The sequence below is a fragment of the Crocodylus siamensis genome, chromosome 8, assembly GCF_052110815.1.
Source record: "Crocodylus siamensis isolate JL-2025a chromosome 8, ASM5211081v1, whole genome shotgun sequence".
In the NCBI taxonomy this organism is placed as follows: Eukaryota; Metazoa; Chordata; order Crocodylia; family Crocodylidae; genus Crocodylus; species Crocodylus siamensis.
This window is the reverse complement of record NC_143402.1, coordinates 51,352,226-51,370,291: the sequence shown is the minus strand read 5'-3', so window position 1 is coordinate 51,370,291 and position 18,066 is coordinate 51,352,226. Positions and strand designations below refer to the sequence as shown.

General features: G+C 47.8%; 1 protein-coding gene across 14 annotated transcripts in view; it reads left to right on the top strand.

Moving 5' to 3' along the window:
- ENOX2 (ecto-NOX disulfide-thiol exchanger 2) overlaps window positions 1–3,461 on the top strand; it is a 188,882-nt gene extending 185,421 nt beyond the window's left edge. For all 14 annotated transcript variants that reach the window (XM_090061313.1, XM_090061322.1, XM_090061317.1 and 11 more), the window contains 2 exons: window positions 1,574–1,659; window positions 2,086–3,461. In XM_090061313.1, coding sequence (XP_089917439.1) covers window positions 1,574–1,659; window positions 2,086–2,217 — 218 coding nt within the window. In that variant the 3' untranslated portion in view covers window positions 2,218–3,461. The remainder of the gene's footprint in view (window positions 1–1,573; window positions 1,660–2,085) is intronic.
- The last annotated feature ends 14,605 nt before the right edge of the window (window positions 3,462–18,066 follow it).

The following is an 18,066-nucleotide window of genomic DNA, read 5'->3' as shown; positions in this document are numbered from 1 at the left end:
CAGAAGAGGCTGGGCCTGGCTCCCATTTAAACCCAGGCTGGGGCCAGGCAGGCAGTTCCCTGCCAGCAGCCATAGGGGAAGGAGCTCTGCTGGGCTGAACAAAGAGGAGAGGCTAGACTGCAGGTACAGCTCTGAGACTGGGGGAAGGATAGAGCACCCGTGATGTGGCGGGGCTAATGTGATAGCTGAGCAGCTTGAATTTATGTTGCAGCCTAGGGGCTTGAGCTTTCTGTTTATGGTTTACAACTGAAGGACCAGGTGAGGCTATTAGGGGTTGGAGGAGGCCTCATAGGGGCTCCACGGTAGCGTGGAGACCCTGGTGCCAGAGAGAGTGCAGCATTTGGGCGTGCACTGACCCCAGCCCCAAGAAGGGGAGCAGAGAATTGGAGGCCCGGTAAGGCTGAGGCTGCCTGAGCCCAGTGGGGGGTTGAGACCCCGAGGAGGAGAGTTGGTGCCAGGCATGACTATGGCCACCTGAGCCCCAAGGCTGCAGTAACCCCAGAGCAGGGGGCAGTGTGAGAAGTGCCACCGAGGCAAAGGGGGCAGTGTGAGAAGTGCCGCTGAGGCAAAGGGGGCCAGAGAGGGCGCAGAGAGCCAGACAAACTGAACAACGTCCAGGACATCAGCGAGGCTTGGGGCGTGGTACAGGGGTGGTTGGAGCCACACATAGCCCATAAGGCCGTGGTGCACTGAGTCACACAGTACAGAACAGGGGCCAGGATACAACAGAGCACCGTGTCCAAGGGGATGAAAGGCAGCCTCCCTTATATACAAAAGATCAAGACGTAGCGGGTGAGAATGAGGGTGCTCTGAGACGAACTTGGCATGGTAGGGGCCTCTAGGGGAGATCATGGCTGCCTCTAGGACCCTGCTCTGTGACAAGAGTAGGGCAAATTCTGAAGTGTTGTATGCTTGCTATTTCCTCCGTCATCTCTGTTTCTCACCCATTCCTCTTTGTCTCTTTGCCTCCAAGAAGGCCATACTTCTCAATATTGCTCAACTGTTACATGGCATACTGTAGAGCACATTGCAAGAACTTCCCAGGCTCTTTTTTTGATGTTTCTCAGTAAAGTACAAAGGGCACCCATACACATGACAGGCCTCTGCTCCAATGAGCACTAATTAGCATGCATTGGAGCAGACTGTTAATTGAGTCTGCTGGAACATGCTAATCGGCTCACTCCAGCAGCCTCTGTCACGTGTATTCAGAATCCCTGCATTTCAAAATGGCGGCAGAGGCACTTTAACTAAAAGCTTATCGAACAAGCTTTAGTTAAAGCACCCCTACTGCCATTTTGAAGCATGGGACACTCAATACACATGATGCTGTGGGAGCTTTAATTAGAACAGCTGTCAGAAACACTCTGATTAGAGTGCCCCCCTCCACCCTGGAGCATGAGTATAGACACGAGATGTAACTGTTTTCTGCCCAAAGAAATGTTTTGTTCCTTTTTATATTGGTTTTGCACCTATTGGGCCTTCATGCTACAAAGTTCTGTAGGCCATCACAATGCTGTTGTTCCCAGATGGCTGTTGATTCAGAAGAATTGTATTTATAATATTATTTCTTTAGGTATAATTTCAACATTTCTTCATGTTCACCCATTTGGAGCGAGCATAGAGTACATCTGTTCCTATTTACAGCGGTTGGACACTAAGGTAGGCATTCTGGGCAGATGCAGGCAGTTAAGGGAATTCTGTTCCATCTTTTGGGCCTAGCCTGTGAAAGTGGTTGTGTCACCTTATGGTAGGGTGGGGGTCTTTATTACTCCATACTTGGGAGCAATTGACCATTGCGAGTTGCAGCTTTTCTTGAGAAATGGTCCATCTTATCTAGTACCCTGTTTCTGACAGTGATCAGGATCAGATGTTTCAAAGGATAATGTAATATATATATATGATGGGCATTAGGTAAGAGTTTTTCCCACATGAAGATTCCATAACTGTAGGGAAAGCTTAGATATTTCAGACACTGGCTTTTGAGCCTGGGGTCTGCATATAGAAAAGTGCAATAATGTAACTAGTGAACAGTAATTTTCAATGCAGAAGCCACTTAACTTTCACTGAAAATTGTTTCCCCCACAGATTTCTACTACTGAAGTGGAAGTTCTCATGACTCGACTCCAACATACTTTCAAGCAAGAGCTGAGTGGTGTTGGGGCTAGCCTGGAAAAAAGATGGAAATTTTGTGGCTTTGATGGGCTGAAAATGACTTGAACTTTCAGCTTGACTGGAATTCAACATTGAAAATAATCTTAAAATTTGTGCATCAGGCGAACTAGGATGTTACTGTAATTCCAGTTTTAATGGTTATCATGCATAACTGAGATACTTTTTCTGGAATATCATATGACCAATTTTAGGACAAACCTAGAAGAAAGTATGTGGAAGAAATGTGAATTAAACCTCAAGTGCTGTACCATTTTGTTCAGTTGTCTATTGTTAATGAGCAAATCCTGGTACTTAAGGACAGTCTAATATGTTCTATGGACAAAGTCTATGCCACTGGTTGAGTCTTTGATATTTTTAAGCACAGCTACCAACTAAAACAAAGTTTTGATAATTTATGTGTCTTGTTTCTCTAAAAATCTTTCATTCTGTATGTGTTCCAACTACTAAGAACAGCCATAGAATTTGATATGCATATTAAATAGGCTTCTAGCATTATTGAAATAAAAAAATCAGTATTTTATATATTTATATGTTAGAAATGTGTTTTAAAACAGAAAAAGAGTTTTATGGGACTTTGCTGAATACCTAGGAGCCTAAATGTTACTTACTTTTCAAAGTTATTTTCTCTACTACACTAGGTAGTTGACTTTTTCAAAGTTAAAGTAAAACTAGATTAAAGCTAAAATGGCAGCCATACAGTAACTGCCATGTGCCCACATTGTACAGAATCATTTTGTAATTAACATGCTTTTAAAGGGAAAGGGCATTTTAATTTTCTATAAATCTGGGCAGGGGGAAGGGGCCAAGTTAATCCCTGTATTTTATTAACCCTCTCCTTTTGGTTTACTATCAAATTTGTGTACTGTTACCTCTTGCTACCCTTGGGCTGAGTTGCTGTGTCATAAATAGCATGTTTCGCTCGTGAATGTTTCCAAAGAGTTGATCTGTGCATTAATGCTCAAACCAAGAACCAGCGTGAATTATGCCAACACCACCTGCCATAGGGAACTTGTGCCTCTAGGAGGGCACACCCTGGAATGGCAACATACACAGTATCCTTCCCCATGCAGGCTGAGACAGCCAGCAGAACTGTTATCATTATCTCTGCAATCTAGGCTGTCCCAGCCTGTGGTGCTTTGGCAAAAATGTTACTCATTGTCACAAATCTTGGTACTTCTGGTGATTTAAACTGGAAGTGAGTGGAAGCTCTTCCAGGTAAGCATTTGTAAATGCTCGTGCTGCTGTCATCAAAAGCTGTATTTTTAAAAATAAACCTTTTTACACCTAAACGTTTGTTGCTGTGAATCTTTTTTCCCTGTGTCACTTGTCCCTCCTAGGAGTAGGGCCATGTTTCTGCTTTCAGGAGGTCTGGGATGTCAGAGTAGTCTCTTCTGGGATGTTCCTGTAGGACCTGGAAGTCCTTGCTCTAATTGGTGTTTAACAAAGTCTTAATTGGTAGAGAGCTAGAACCCATACCTCTTCTCTCCAGGTTATGCCTTATTTGCATGTCGACCAGTTTCAAGGGATTCAGAGCCGTGTTCCAGGTACTCTATAGCTTAGTGCATAAGGCAGTCTTCTGGGGTCAAGTTCCCTCAGGCAGAAGAGGGTTTTTGAGGTGGATTTTCTACTTCAGGTGAGGGTTCTAATTATTGGGGTTGGTGGATAAAGGGTGGGTACTGGCAGTTGTGGTTTGAAAGAAAGGGAACAGCTTGGACATTAGCTCCAAGAAAAGGATTCACAGTTATGAACTCCTCACTTCCCCTTGGGAAGACATGGGGCATAGTTTGTTTCTTCTGAGCATCTGTCAACCAGCCACCTCTGTCCCTGCTGTGCCCTTGCTTCCATACTTTTACCTACCATGTTATATGGTGTTCTTGACATTTGGGGTGTTGTGTCTGTTAGTTATCAGTGGGGGTTTGAAGTGGTGGTTTGAGGGATTTCTTGCCTGTGAATGCAGGGGACTGGTCTGCATCTCAATAGGCCTCTTCCAGTCCTGTGCTAAGTCTATATTGAAGGAGGTACCCATTCCTCTCGCTGCTCCTTAGCATTTTCTTTTCACTAGCTGTAGGGGACTCCTTGCTCAATGTGCTGACAGTTGTGGATCCCATTTTTAGGCACCTTACTCTCCCTGTTCATTGCAGTGAGCTAGGGACAGAAGCAGATCCATGATTTTACAAAGCAGTGCATGATTGCAGTGCATGGTGCTGCAGGGGTGGCTGCACCCCCTGTTCCCAGCCTCCTTCCCACTCTCCCTCCCACCAGCACCACAGAAGCAGCAGCCAGGAACTAAGTCCCAAAAAGGTAAGAATTTTTCCCTTCACTTCCCCTCTGTTCAGAGGCACAACCCCTTCCCTCCCTTTTTTGTCCTCTCCCCTCCCTTTCTTCTCTCCCCTGCTTGCTTCTGCCTTTGTCTATGCTGTCACAGGAGCAAGGGGAACTCCTGTCCCACTTCCAGAACAGATGGTTTCAGTACCAACTTAGAGCAGTAGTAAAGGTATGGTGATGCAGTGGTGGAAGTGGCTTGCTACAGTATGAGAGGCTTGAGTTTGAGTTTTGCTTTAGAACTGTGTCATGAGCAGCCCCCTCTTATCCCAGCTATAAGTTGGATGCTTGGTTGTTTGTGCTCAGGAATCAGAGGTAGCCAGATGTGTTGCTAGGTAGAGAATCATTTGTGTGCAGTTAGCTACAGAAAGTGGTGTGCTTTCACTGTCAGCGTTTGTTGGGCCTTTACGCAATTTTGCAGTATTAATATTACTAAATCAGAGAGACCTGTGAGTTCACATGAGAGTGCAGGACATCTCAATGACAAACTAAAATCTTTTGGTCATTTTTGCTAGTAAGTAGTTAGAAGTATTTGGAATGGTGCATTAAATCATTGCTGTTTATTTAGTGTTGTTAGGTTTTGGATGGGAAAAGAAGGTGTAGTGGGAATTGAACTTTTAAGGGGTAAAGTTGGAGAGCTTCCCAGTCACATGCCTGGTCAATTTAGTCTAATAAAAGATACCATATTTACCCAAAGAACCTTGTCTGCCTATTTCCTTAGATCAACATGGCTACAGTCAACACTCCAGTCACATTCCTGGCACTTATGCAGATTTTTAGTTTCTGTTCCTATTTGCTTAGTTTAATTGTACTGCACTTGGCTTCTGAGCAGCTTAGAAGGCTCTGCTCTGTTTGTATAGGCTTTGTGGTACAATAGGATTGCCTAAGTATGTGTGTAAGTCCTGGTCAGAGAAAAACCACAAGCAATAGTTGCAAAGGAGGCAGAGGAAAGCCCAATAGTCTGAGTGTTAGGGCATTTATCCAGAAAGTGGAAAATGTTGGTTCTAGGCCCCCTTAGAACAAGATTGAACCTGAATCTCTCACTTTCAGATAAAGTGCTCTACCCATCAGGCTAGGAATTGTGCAGAGCATCACTTGACTTCTGTTGGACAGCCAAATGGGGAGATATGTGGGGCCAGGAGAAATACAAGCCAGAGGCAGTATGGCTCACTAATACATACCACCCTGGAAGTGAGGAGGGCCTGATTTTTTGACCTTGTCCTCTTCCAGTGGTACAGAATCTACCTATCTACTGCTTATCCGATGAATATTAAATGCAAGGTTCAGCAAAGCTATTAGGACCAGACCCCTGGGCAAGTGCCCTAACCACTAGTCTATTGGGCTCCTCTTTAATTTTTCTTTTGGCAATTATGTGCATAACTGAGCAAACCTTTGCTGCCACAGATGAAAGTTGAATCTGAAATCTGTTTCTGCTGTGCTACTGGCATGCTCGCTGACCAGCTGCTGGGGGACCACCCTCCCCCAGCTTGTTGACTGGCTGCCAGGGGACTCCTTCCTTCTCAGCTGGCTGCCAGGGGTACACTGACCCAGAAAGGTTGAAAACCCCTGCTCTGGAATGTCCAAAGTGCCAAAAAGTTCATCTCACTTTATGAACAATTTAATGTGACATACTAACTAAAAGCCTGAATCAGTCCAAACAAAAGGGCCTATTGATAACAAATAAGGTTTGTTGGATATAATAATAAGCCCTGGGCTATTTTACTCATTGCTTTTGAGGTGATGTGGATTAAAATTAGACTTTGGAGAAGGGAATTGTGATACCAGCAGCTTAAGTGGGTCAAAAGGAGTGAGTGTTACCATTGTAGCTATGTGCATCTCTGGAGACTTTGGGATCCATCACAGTCAAACAAGTTCAAAAAGAGGAAACCAAGAACATTGGTAAACCAGTAACTTCAACACCCAGCTTTAGATAAGCCATGAACGCCACGAGGAATATGGGTTTCTGCTGTCAGTCTTTCCCATGTGTAGCCTTTTCCTACCCCACTTCTTTCCTCCCTGTCTCATTTTGCCTTCTCTTTAATAAACATAATTTTGCTTAGCTGCCCCGGGCTGTTTCTTTTACAACCTCTCTGAGCCTTGCACAGGGAGGCAGGTTAAAACACAATGCCTTATGGCAAATTTATACTAATCTTAGTCTTCTTGTCTCAAAGTGACTGCTAAAACCATTTGCTGTGCCCATATTTCTCCAATGGTAATTTTGTCAGTGAGACTAGAGTCAGAAGCTTCATTTCCTATCATTGCCTTTCTTTCCTCTTTAATATCAGGATGAAAAAATTATCAAGATTTTGCCTTCAAGATAATGGGGTCATATTTTAATAATAGCCACTCTGGTCCATCCTATCTTTTTTTTTTTCTTTAGCCTGTCTGATGAGGATATAAGGAGCTCCACTTTCTCGTGCATATTATTTGGCCTGGGGGAAGATTGCGGATTGCCTGAGCTCACTTCCCTCCCTGTTGAGGTAGAGCAGGAAATCAGCTCTGCAAAAGCAGATGGAGCCCTCTGTCCTTTTTCAGCAACCTGACATTCTGCTCGCAGGAGGGGAAGGGGAAGAAGGGAGCAGAAACAGCCCAGCAGCTCAGGGAAGCTCTTCTCCTTTCTTCTATCACTCTTCCTCTAGCAATGAGATGGCATCCTCTGCCCCTTCCATTCCCTCCCCTTACTTCCAACTGAGAAGGGGAAGAAGTGAAGACTGGAAGACAGGGAAGAGATGTCTGCCACAGTTGGCCCCAGGACTGTGAGATGAAAGGGAAGAGTCAAAACCCCCCAAGCCCCAGGCTACAGACAAAAGAAGTAATAACATCTTTTTTGGGAAAAAAATCCCATGACTTGAGGGTCTGAATTCATTATTTTTAAATCATTGGGATTGGCAATACTGGACTGAAAAGGCTCTCTTCTTAGCACTTGGGGCCCGGAGTGATTTTTGAAGCACACTTGATTAATGGCAGCTTCACTCTCATGTGGCTAACAGTGCTGCCATAGGTACAATGTATCACCAGAATCCGCTCTCAGTTTGAAGAAAAGGACATCATGCCCTTTTCAGTGTTTCACAGTGGAAGGCTCACTGAGCTGGAAGCCCCTGAAGTTCCACCTCCACTGTTCAGGTTCTGGGTGGTGACAATTACAAGACAGCAGAGAACTGTTACTGAGGAAAACCTCACACTTTGTCCTTGGGGAAAACAATTAACAGCCCATCATTTACAAACAGAAATATTGGGAAAATAATGAGACCCAACAGAAGCTCACTGGCCATCTCTTGTTATGTCCTTCCTCAGATTACCCCTTTCCTTATCCAGATATTCCCTAGTAGGTGTCAGACTGCAGTTTAATATTTTGTGAAGACTGAGGCAAAGCAGCTGTTGAGTAGCTCCACCTTTCTTTGCATCTTCGGTTAGGAGTTCTTCATGGCTTGTTGTTAACAGAAGACCCACAGTTTCCTTGGTCCTCCTTTTTTGGCCAACATACTTACAGAACCTCTATTTGCTGTCCTTAGCCTCCATTTCCAAGTGCAGCTTATTCTTTATCTTTGCCATGGGCAACTGGTGCCTCCTAATACTGGGGGGGACACCAGCAGCTGATCACCGAGCAGGAGAGGGGGGTCCCCCAGTGGCTGATCACTGACCAGAGGAGACAGGGGGTCCCCCAGGAGCTGATCAACTGGTGGGGCTGGGGATGGAGGGAGAAAAAAAATTGGGGCAGGTCTGAGTGTGCCTGCATGCATGCCCCCTCCCCATGTGAAAGTCTGTAGGGGAAGGGGAGGGGGAGGGGAAAGGGTCATGGGTGGGGAGGGAGTGAGGCTAGGGCTGGGACCAGGCAGGGCTCAGACTTGGGGCCAGGCTCTGATGCACCTGTGCGACTGCCCCTTCCCCCTGTGCCGGGGTAATTGCCCAGTGCCAGTGTCCACCACCCCCCAGCCCTGCACTGGCCTTGGTTGCCTCCCCGCACCAGGCTCAGTTTGGCTCCAGCCCTACACTGCCTGGGGAGGGGGGCCCAGAGCGGGAGCAGGACTAGCCTTGGCTGCGTTGCTGGACTGGAGGTGATGGAGGCTCCGGGACCCCCCTGCCCTGCCTAAGTTGTCCTCAGCGGCTCCTGCAGAGTTGTGGCGCTGAGGAGCCAAGGGAGGGCACATAGCTCCCCTGATCTTTGCACAAGGCAAGGGTGGGCTGAAGCTGCAAAGTGTGCTGGGCTCTGCCTGCCCTGTACCTTGCTGCAGCCTTCGACAGCATTATACTGCCATGTGTGTCCTGCTGCTGGACAGGCGGGCAGCAAGGCACATGGTGCTGTGCCATGCCTCTTTCAAAGGTTGTAGCGAGGAACAGAGCAGGCAGAGCTCAGCTCGCCTCTCAGCTGCAGCTTGCTCTTGCCCCAAGCAAAAATGGGGGGGGATGTGTCCCCCTTGGCTCCCTGGCACTGCGACTGCAGGAGCCACTGGGCTCCGCTTATCCCATGACCCAGTCTAGCTGGGGCTCCATTCACTGTGAATAGGGCCCTGACTGGGCCAGGTCATGGGGCAATCAGAGCCCAGCAGCTTGTCCAGGTCCACAGTGCATTGGAGCCAAGGGGTTGGAAGAATGTGTCACCCCTCCTGCAACTCCCCTGCAGTGTAAGCAGCAGTGGGAGCCGTTGGGCTCCAATTGACCCATGACCCAGCCCAGCGGACAATCCCCACAGTGCAGAAGGGAGTAGGGCAGAGGTGGGGGTGAATGATTCACCTCTGCCCCTATCCCACTCCCTCCTACACTGTGGGGATCTTAATCTCCACCCCCCCCCCCCCGCAAGAAACCTTACCTTCCTGCCTGCTGTGCTGTACTGTGCTGTGCTGGGCTGGCTGCGAGCCCAGCATGCCCCTTCCCCCTGCTGTGGCAGCCGGGTTGCCTGGTGGCAAACCTGGAAGTGCCACTGGCACTTCTCTCAGGGAAGGTATGGCCAATCTCAGGGGATGCACATGCAGCTGTATGCACCCCCTACATGTCACCAACGATCTTTGCCTTTCTGATTTTGTTCCTGTTAGGATCTTGCTATTTCCTGGGATGCTTCCTTGGTGACCAGCCCATTCTTCAATTGCCTGTATGCTTTTCTTTTGCATTTGAGGCATTTTAGAAGCTCCTTTGCAGCAACATTGGTCTCTTACTATTCTTGTTGCTTCCATTGTGTTGGACCAGTTTGTTGTTCCAAGTCACTAGCACAGAGAAAAAGCCTCTCCAAGGGAGTCCCCACACCTGAGCTGGTTATCCCAGAACAACTGCTCTCTGTTTACTACTCATCTTACACTCAGACTAGTAAACCCCTCCTTAGAAAGGGTTTATTTGGTTGCTGGGGTGGGAGACTATCCATAAATGGTTTATAGTGAAAAAAATTATAATCTGTAAATTATGGCACAAAATACAACTCTGCCCATAATCAGATATTTTTCATGCATTTCAATTCTTTCTGACACACTGGCAATGTTGAAGACTGAAAGGTCTTCCTGAAATAGTCATATTTCTTGTAGGCAGGGTATTGCTTCAGGTTCATTGTAAAACAAGAGCAGTAGCTGTCCTCAGTAAGGATACGCTCCATTTCCACATGCACACATATGCAATTTCAGTGTCACTGGGTAATTCAGTGCCATTGTAAGTAGGTGGCAAATTAAATTGATTCCAAGTATGGTGAAATGTAAATATAATGGAAACCAGTGGTGTATCAAGGGTCTCCGGCACCCGGGGGCCAATGCTTACATTTGCCCACCCCATCCCCAGTGGCCAATTGCAGACTGGGGAGAGAGGGTCCTCCAGCGCCTGGTCGCAGATGGGGGGAGGGGGCGGAACCGGAAACCAGAAGCACTTCTCCATGCCGCTACTGCTGCTTCCTGTTTCCCAGCCAGTCAGTGGCCCCCCCAGCCCCGGGGGCCCCTACTGCGACCCCTCCCCCCCCCGCTGGTATGCCATGGATGGAAACAGTAGAAAAAACTGTTAATGAGTAAATCCAATCTAATTCTATAAGATTAATTTCTATAAAACTAATTTCTATAAATTTACATTTGAGGAGAAATGACTGTGATTTTTTTATTGCATGGAAATTGTGAATGACCCAAACCAGATATTTGTAAGCAAAAGATTAAGAAAAGTACCAGAATGTTGAAAAAGTCTTTTTTCCACAACATTTTTGAGCCCTATATTTGGGGCAAGAAGAAAGGTAAAGGCAAAAGTAAAAAGGCTGCGTCTACAGGAGATGCTGACTGCACAGTAACCTGATACTACTGTGCAGTAGCGTTGCATGGCAAAAGCCATGATGCGATCCTACTGTGTATTAGGCAAGTTTATACAAGTACTAAATAAATGTGGAGTAACCATTGCACAGTAGCATCTTGTGTAGATGCACCCAGCAAGTGAGATTTTTTTTCCCTTGTATCTTCTGCCTTTCTACTCAAATAAATTTAAGGAACATGGAAAATCTCTCAAATAAAAACATAATAATTTTATAAAACTTCAATTTTTGATCAGTTCTAATTTCAAGAAAAAAACAGAAGCTGTTGCTACATTCCATTAGCCTTACTTGTTCCTTTCATGTGAGTCCAGCTTATTTCCCTTAAATGGAAGGGGCTTCAGAGTTCACCAGTAACAGTTTCAGAGCATTGTAATAGGCTTTTTATTTACTTGAAGGTACAGTTAAAACCAGGAAAACCAACTATCAAATGACAGTTGCCCTTTTAAATGCCAATATGCAAATAAAGAAAAAGCTTGAAAAACAGCCTTAAAATAAATGGCTGATGCTGGACTTTGTTTCAAACACTTTAATTGTTTCCTTAGGTTTAATAAAATATCAAAAGATATTTTATAGCAGTTGTTACATAAAAAATGTGCAAAGTCATAGCACACACTTAACTGTGTATTATCATAGCTTTAAACAAGGCATTCATTAATCTCACCCCTTGCTGACCTCAAGAAATCTCCCCTATCAACACAACAATCCACTGTCCACTGAGCAATTAGTTGCTCTGATCCACTGCTGTGACTGCAAAAACGTTTTGATGTTACTCTTGAACCCTGATATAAGCTGTATTTCAGTGGTCTCAGGCTCTAACATTCTAGTAATCACACACAACATAAATCTACTTGTACTTGAGCCCTTGATTCATCTCCTTTTTCTTTCAGACCATTAGAACTTTCCCTACTGACATCAAGCATCCCTGATCTACTTATTTCCTCTGAAATACTATTTTAATCTATGTGATAATCAAAGATTTTTGTGGGTAATATCTTATGGACTGGGAATTGTCAGGTCAGCTTGCGGAGGCAGTTAAGTAAAGGGACGTGGTCATCATGGGTGACCTAAACTATCCAGACATCTGCTGAGAAGAGCAGTCAGCCAGGTCTGACTGCACACATAGGTTCCTAGCCGAGTTACAGGACCTCCATCTAACCCAGGAGGTATACAGTCCCACTAGGGGAAATGCCTTGTTGGACCTGGTGCTGGCCACGGGTGGCTCAACCACCTGGGCAACAGCAATCATCACCTACTGGAATTCATCATCCAGCACAAGGTGGCAAAGGCCTGCAGCAAGGCAGCAGCCCTGGACTTCAGGAGGGTGGATTTCAATGAGATAAGGAGACTAGTTGGGGAGGCACTGAGGTCCTGGAGGGGAGGGGAGTTGGGAGTCCAGAAAGAGTGGTTGTTCCTTAAGGAGACGATCCTCCAAGCCCAAAGGGTGACAATCCCCATGCGGATCAAAGTGGGCAGGAGTGCTCAAAAGCCCCCATGGCTCACCAAAAGCATCCACAAACGTCTTAACACTAAAAAGGAAGTGTACACCCAAGGAAAGGCAGGGGCCATCACCAAGGAGATTTATACCTCCATTTTCTGAGATTGTAGGGGGGCTGTTAGTAAGGCTAAAGTGGAGCTGGAGCTGGGATTAATGACCCGGATCAAGGACAACAAGAAGTCCTTTTTTAAATACATAGCGGGTAAAAAGAAGGTACTGGGTAACGTAGGGCCTCTGCACGATACACTAGGAAATCTGGTGGTCACCCCAGATGGCAAAGCTAACCTCTTTAACAATTTCTTTGCCTCCATCTTTTTGATCAGGGACCAGGGCATCCCCCACATTGGGATACCCAATCGACCCAGGGGAGGTGCTGCCAGGCCTAGGGTCAGTGAGGACCTAGTCAGAGAACTTCTAGTGGGTCTAGACATGTTCAAGTCAGTAGGATCTGACAATCTCCACCCCGAAGTGCTGAGGGAATTAGCAGAGGTCATTGAGGGAGCCCTGGCACAGCTTTACGAGCACTCATGGTGCTCTGGTGAGGTGCTGGAGGACTGGAAAAGGGCCAATACATTCCCCATTTTCAAAAAAGGGAGGAAGGAGAACCCAGGAAAACTACAGGCCCGTTAGTCTTACCTTGGTCCTGGGGAAGGTCTTTGAGAAAATTATCCAGGAGCACATCTGAGAGGGACCAGCAGGGAATCATGCTTAGGAGCAGCCAACATGGGTTCATTCAAGGCAGGTCCTGTCAGACCAACCTGGTGGCCTTCTATGACCAGGTCACAAAATCCTTGGACGCAGGTGTCGCGGTAGACATAGTCTTTCTGGACTTTAGGAAGGCCTTCGACACTGTCTCTCACTCCATTCTCATTAAGAAATTAGGTGACTGTGGCGCTGATGCCTACAGTCAGATGGGTCGCAAATTGGCTGGAGGGCCACACCCAGAGAGTGGTGGTGGACGGGTCATTTTTGACCTGGAGGGATGTGGGCAGTGGGGTCTCCCAGGGCTCGGTCCTCAGGCCTGCACTGTTCAACATCTTCATCAGCGACTTGGACGAGGGGGTGAAAAGCACCTTGTTCAAATTCACGGATGACACTAAACTGTGGGGAGAAGTGGGCACGTGGGAGGAGAGGGACGGGCTGCAACTAGATCTAGACAGGTTACAGGGGTAGGCAGATGAGAACAGAATGGGATTCAATACTGACAAGTGCAAGGTATTGCACCCAGGCAGAAAGAACTAGCACCATACCTACAGGCTGGGGAACTCCCTTCTAGTCAGCACAGAGGCAGAAAAGGATCTTGGTGTCATTATAGACTCCAAGATGAACATGGGCCGCCAATGTGGGGACGCGGCCAGGAAGGCTAACTGCACCTTGTCATGCATCCACAGATGCATTACGAGCAGGTCAAAGGAGGTGATCCTCCCCTTCTATGCGACACTGGTCAGGCCGCAGTTGTATACTGCAACCAATTCTAGATGCCGCACTTCAGGATGGATGCGGACAGCATTGAGAGGGTCCAGAGGAGGACCACTCGCATGATCAGGGGGCAGCAAGGCAGGCTCTACCAGCGGAGGCTACGGGACCTGAACCTGTTCAGCCTCTGCAAGAGAAGGCTGAGAGGGGATCTGGTGGCCATCTACAAACTGGCCAAGGGGGACCAGCAGGCTATGGGAGAGTCCCTGTTCCCCCAAGCACTATTTGGTGTGATGAGGAATAATGGCCATAAGGTGACTGAGAGTTGATTCAGGCGAGACATCAGGAGGTACAACTTCACAGTCAGGGCAGCCAGGATCTGGAACCAACTTCCAAGGGAAGTGGTGATTGCTCCTACCCTGGGGTTCTTCAAAAGGAGGCTAGATAATCACTAGCCATGGTTGTTTGATCCCAGCATACTTTCCTGCCTATGGCAGGGGGCCAGACTCAATGATCTGCTCAGGTCCCTTCCGACCCTACCAACTATGAAACTATTGAACCAACTGATATTTGGGATACAATTTTAGAAGCCTTTGAATGCAAAAGTGAACAAAGAATTCTTTGGACCATCACAGCTACAAAATCACTCTAACACTACCATTCTTAACTCATGAAATCTTGGTCCTTTTGTGCTTCACAAGCAATTTATGTCCTAATTCCACTCACACTCCCTGTCTTGACCCAGCTTTCTCATCAATGTACCTAGTCTTCTAGAATCAAAATATCCCAGAAGAAGTTGTTCACAGAACCTTCCATCCCATTTGCTTCTCTTTTAGTAACCTGCTATTCAACTTTGGAATTTTCAGGATTTATGAGAAGCGTCAAGTCAGACTTGAGCTCGTGGGTGTAGGTGACAAAGGAGAGCCAGGGAAATACTGAGTAACATTTGGAGATAGCTTCTTAGGGCTTGGTCTCATTCCTAAAGATGTAGTACAAACATTGGTATTGACACATCAGTACTTCATAAACTTGAGTGTGTCTTTTTCTGCATCAGCTACCTATTATCATGCTTGATCTTAGCCCAGATACTGTCTGCTTCTTGATATGTTGTACAAACATAGTGTGCCATGACAAGGAGAGAGCACTACAATCCATGTTGCACCTGACCAACAAAGGACTCAGTGACCATCAGATTCTGCCCTGTGTTATGAATACATGCTGTGCTCTAGTCCCTTGCTATTCCCTCATTTTGAAGATTCATAGATGTTAGGGTCGGAAGGGATCTCAGTAGTAGATCATCGAGTATGGGCAGGAAAGAACGCTGGGGTCAGATGACCCCAGCCAGGTGCTTGTCCAGTCTTCTCTTGAAGACCCCCAAGGTAGGGGAGAGCACCAATGCCCTTGGAAGCCCATTCCAGATTCTGGTAACCCTTACCATGAAGAAGTTCTTTCTAATGTCCAACCTAAATCTGCTCTCCATTAATTTGTGGCCATTGTTCCTAGTTACTCCAGGGGGTGCCATAGTAAATAGAGCATCTCCTATTCCCTACTGCCCTTCCCTGATGAATTTATAGGCAGCTACAAGATCACCTGTTAGCCTTCTCTTGTGAAGGTTGAAGAGATCTAGGTCCCTCAGTCTCTCCTCGTAGGGCCTTGCCTGCAGGCCTCTGACCATATGAGGGGTCTCCTCTGAACCTCTCAAGATTCTCTGCGTCCCTCTTGAACTGCGGTGCCCAACACTGGACAGTACTCCAACTGTGACCTGACCAGTGCCCCGTAGAGGGGAAGCATCACCTCCCTGGACCCATTCGTCATGCATCTGCTAACTTATGATAAAGTGCAGTTAGCCTTGTTGATCACTTTGTCATACTGACAACTCAAAGATGGCTATATCTGTCAGGTGAATTGGTTGGGAGGGTGTAGCAGGGCACTAAGGTGCCTGCTACTGATAGCAGTAGTATGAGCTCAGCTGCCAGCCACCAGGGCAGCACAGGTGTGGGTTGCCGGGGCAACCAGTCTGGTCAGCTGACTGGAAGGGGGCAGGGCCTGGCCTTTATAAACAGCCAAGGTGAGGCCAGAAGGTCAGTTCCCCTTTGGCAGCTGAAGAAGCTGGAGCCCTGTTGGACAGGACAGGACAGGACAGGACAGGACAGGACAGGACAGGACAGGACAGGACAGACCTGATGGTCTGAGCAGTGTCTGCCCAATGATACTGGGTGGAGGAAAACCCTGGTAGGGATATGAATGGAGCTATGGATAGCCAGGTTGGCTTAGGATTTAGGTTATAGCCAAGGGGCTTTGTGTTTTCTGTTTTTGTGGTTGCTACACTGGAGGACCGGGCGAGGCTGTAGGGGTTGGAGGAGGCCTCATGGGAGCTCCCCAGTAGCGAGGGAGTTCCTGGCGCCGGAGAGGGCGCTGCATCTTGGGGTGTCCCGACCCCGGCCCCAGTGTGGGTGATTATCGGGAGGAGCCCAGTGTGGGTGCAGGCAAGAAGCCCAGCAGGCGTAAGACGCGAGAAGGCGGGTCTGGGGGCCAGGTAAGGCCAAGGTCACCTAATCCCCGACTTGCAGGAGCGTGAGCAAGGCCCCAGTGTGGACGGGGAGTGCGAACAAGGTCCCAGTGCGGGTGACGGTATAGAGGCCAGTCCAGGGAGGGCGATCGTGCAAAGGCAAGGCCCCGGCATGGGCGATTGGTATAGAGGGCCTGCTGCGAGAGCCGCGAGGCGAGACAGGCGGGCACGGAGACGAGTCTGAGGGTATGGTGGGTTTGTTGCGGGTAGGTCTTGTTTGACCAATCTCATTTCCTTCTATGACCAGGTGACCTATCACCTGGACAAGGGAGAAGAGATTGATGTCATATATCTTGACTTCAAAAAAGCTTTTGATCTGGTATCCCATGATTACCTCTTGGTCAAACTGCCCAGTTGTGGCCTTGGCTCCACCACGATCCGCTGGCTGGGAAATTGGCTTCGTGGTCGGACCCAGAGGGTTGTGATTGATGGCAGTCACTCATCATGGTGCCCTGTAACCAGTGGGGTCCCTCAAGGCTCTGTCCTGGGACCCATACTGTTCAACATCTTCATTAACGATGTGGACATTGGAGTTAGGAGTGGACTGGCCAAGTTCGCCGATGACACCAAACTTTGGGGCAAAGCATCCACGCCAGAAGATAGGCGGGTGATCCAGGCTGACCTGGACAAGCTCAGCAAATGGGCAGACGAGAACCTGATGGTGTTTAACACTGAAAAATGCAAGGTTCTCCACCTTGGGAGGAAAAACCTGCAGCACCCTTATAGGCTCGGCAGTGCTACGTTGGTTAGCACTACAGAAGAAAGAGACTTGGGGGTCATCATTGACCACAAGATGAACATGAGCCTCCAATGTGATGCTGCGGCTAGTAAAGCGACCAAAATGCTGGCATGCATCCATAGATGCTTCTCGAGCAAATCCCGGGACGTCATTCTCCCCTTGTACTCGGCCTTGGTGAGGCTGTAGCTGGAGTACTGCGTCCAGTTTTGGGCTCCACAATTCAAAAAGGATGTGGAGAAGCTTGAGAGAGTCCAGAGGAGAGCCATGCGCATGATCAGAGGTCAGGAATACAGATCTTATGATGACAGGCTGAGAGCCACGGGACTCTTTAGCCTGGAAAAGCGCAGGCTCAGGGGTGATCTGATGGCCACCTATAAGTTTATCAGGGGTGACCACCAGGACCTGGGGGAACATCTGTTCACCAGAGCGCCCAAGGGATGACGGGGTTGAATGGTCACAAACTCCTGCAAGACCGTTTCAGGCTGGACATAAGGAAGAATTTCTTTACTGTCTGAGCCTCCAAGGTCTGGAACAGTCTGCCAGCGGAGGTGGTTCAAGCACCTACATTGAACACCTTCAAGAGTAAATTGGATGCCTATCTTGCTGGGATCCTATGACCCCAGCTGACTTCCTGCCCTTTGGGCAGGGGGCTGGACTCGATGATCTCCCGAGGTCCCTTCCAGCCCTAATGTCTATGAAATCTATGAAATCTATGACCCATAAGGGCACAGGTGACGGTGGGACTCATGTGCAGCCCCGAAGGTCAGAGTGCACCAGGCGACTAGACTGAGCCAGGATACATCCAGGCACTGTGCCAAACAGGTTAGAAAGGCAGCCTCCCCTGAACATATTAACATCAAAGAGGTGGCGGGTGAGATAAAGAGGGTGCATTTAGGACTGATTTGGCACGGTAGGTAGGGGCGCTAGGGGAGGTCATGGCACCCCTAAGGCTGCCCTGCCACAGAGGGCTTGGTGCATTCTTTGCTGTTCTTCTCCTTTGGCTGCTAGTGATTTATGTCATGGTTGGCAATCCTAGAAATGGTTAAACTTCATGGGAAGTGGAAGGCCAGGGGTGGAAGAGGTTGTTT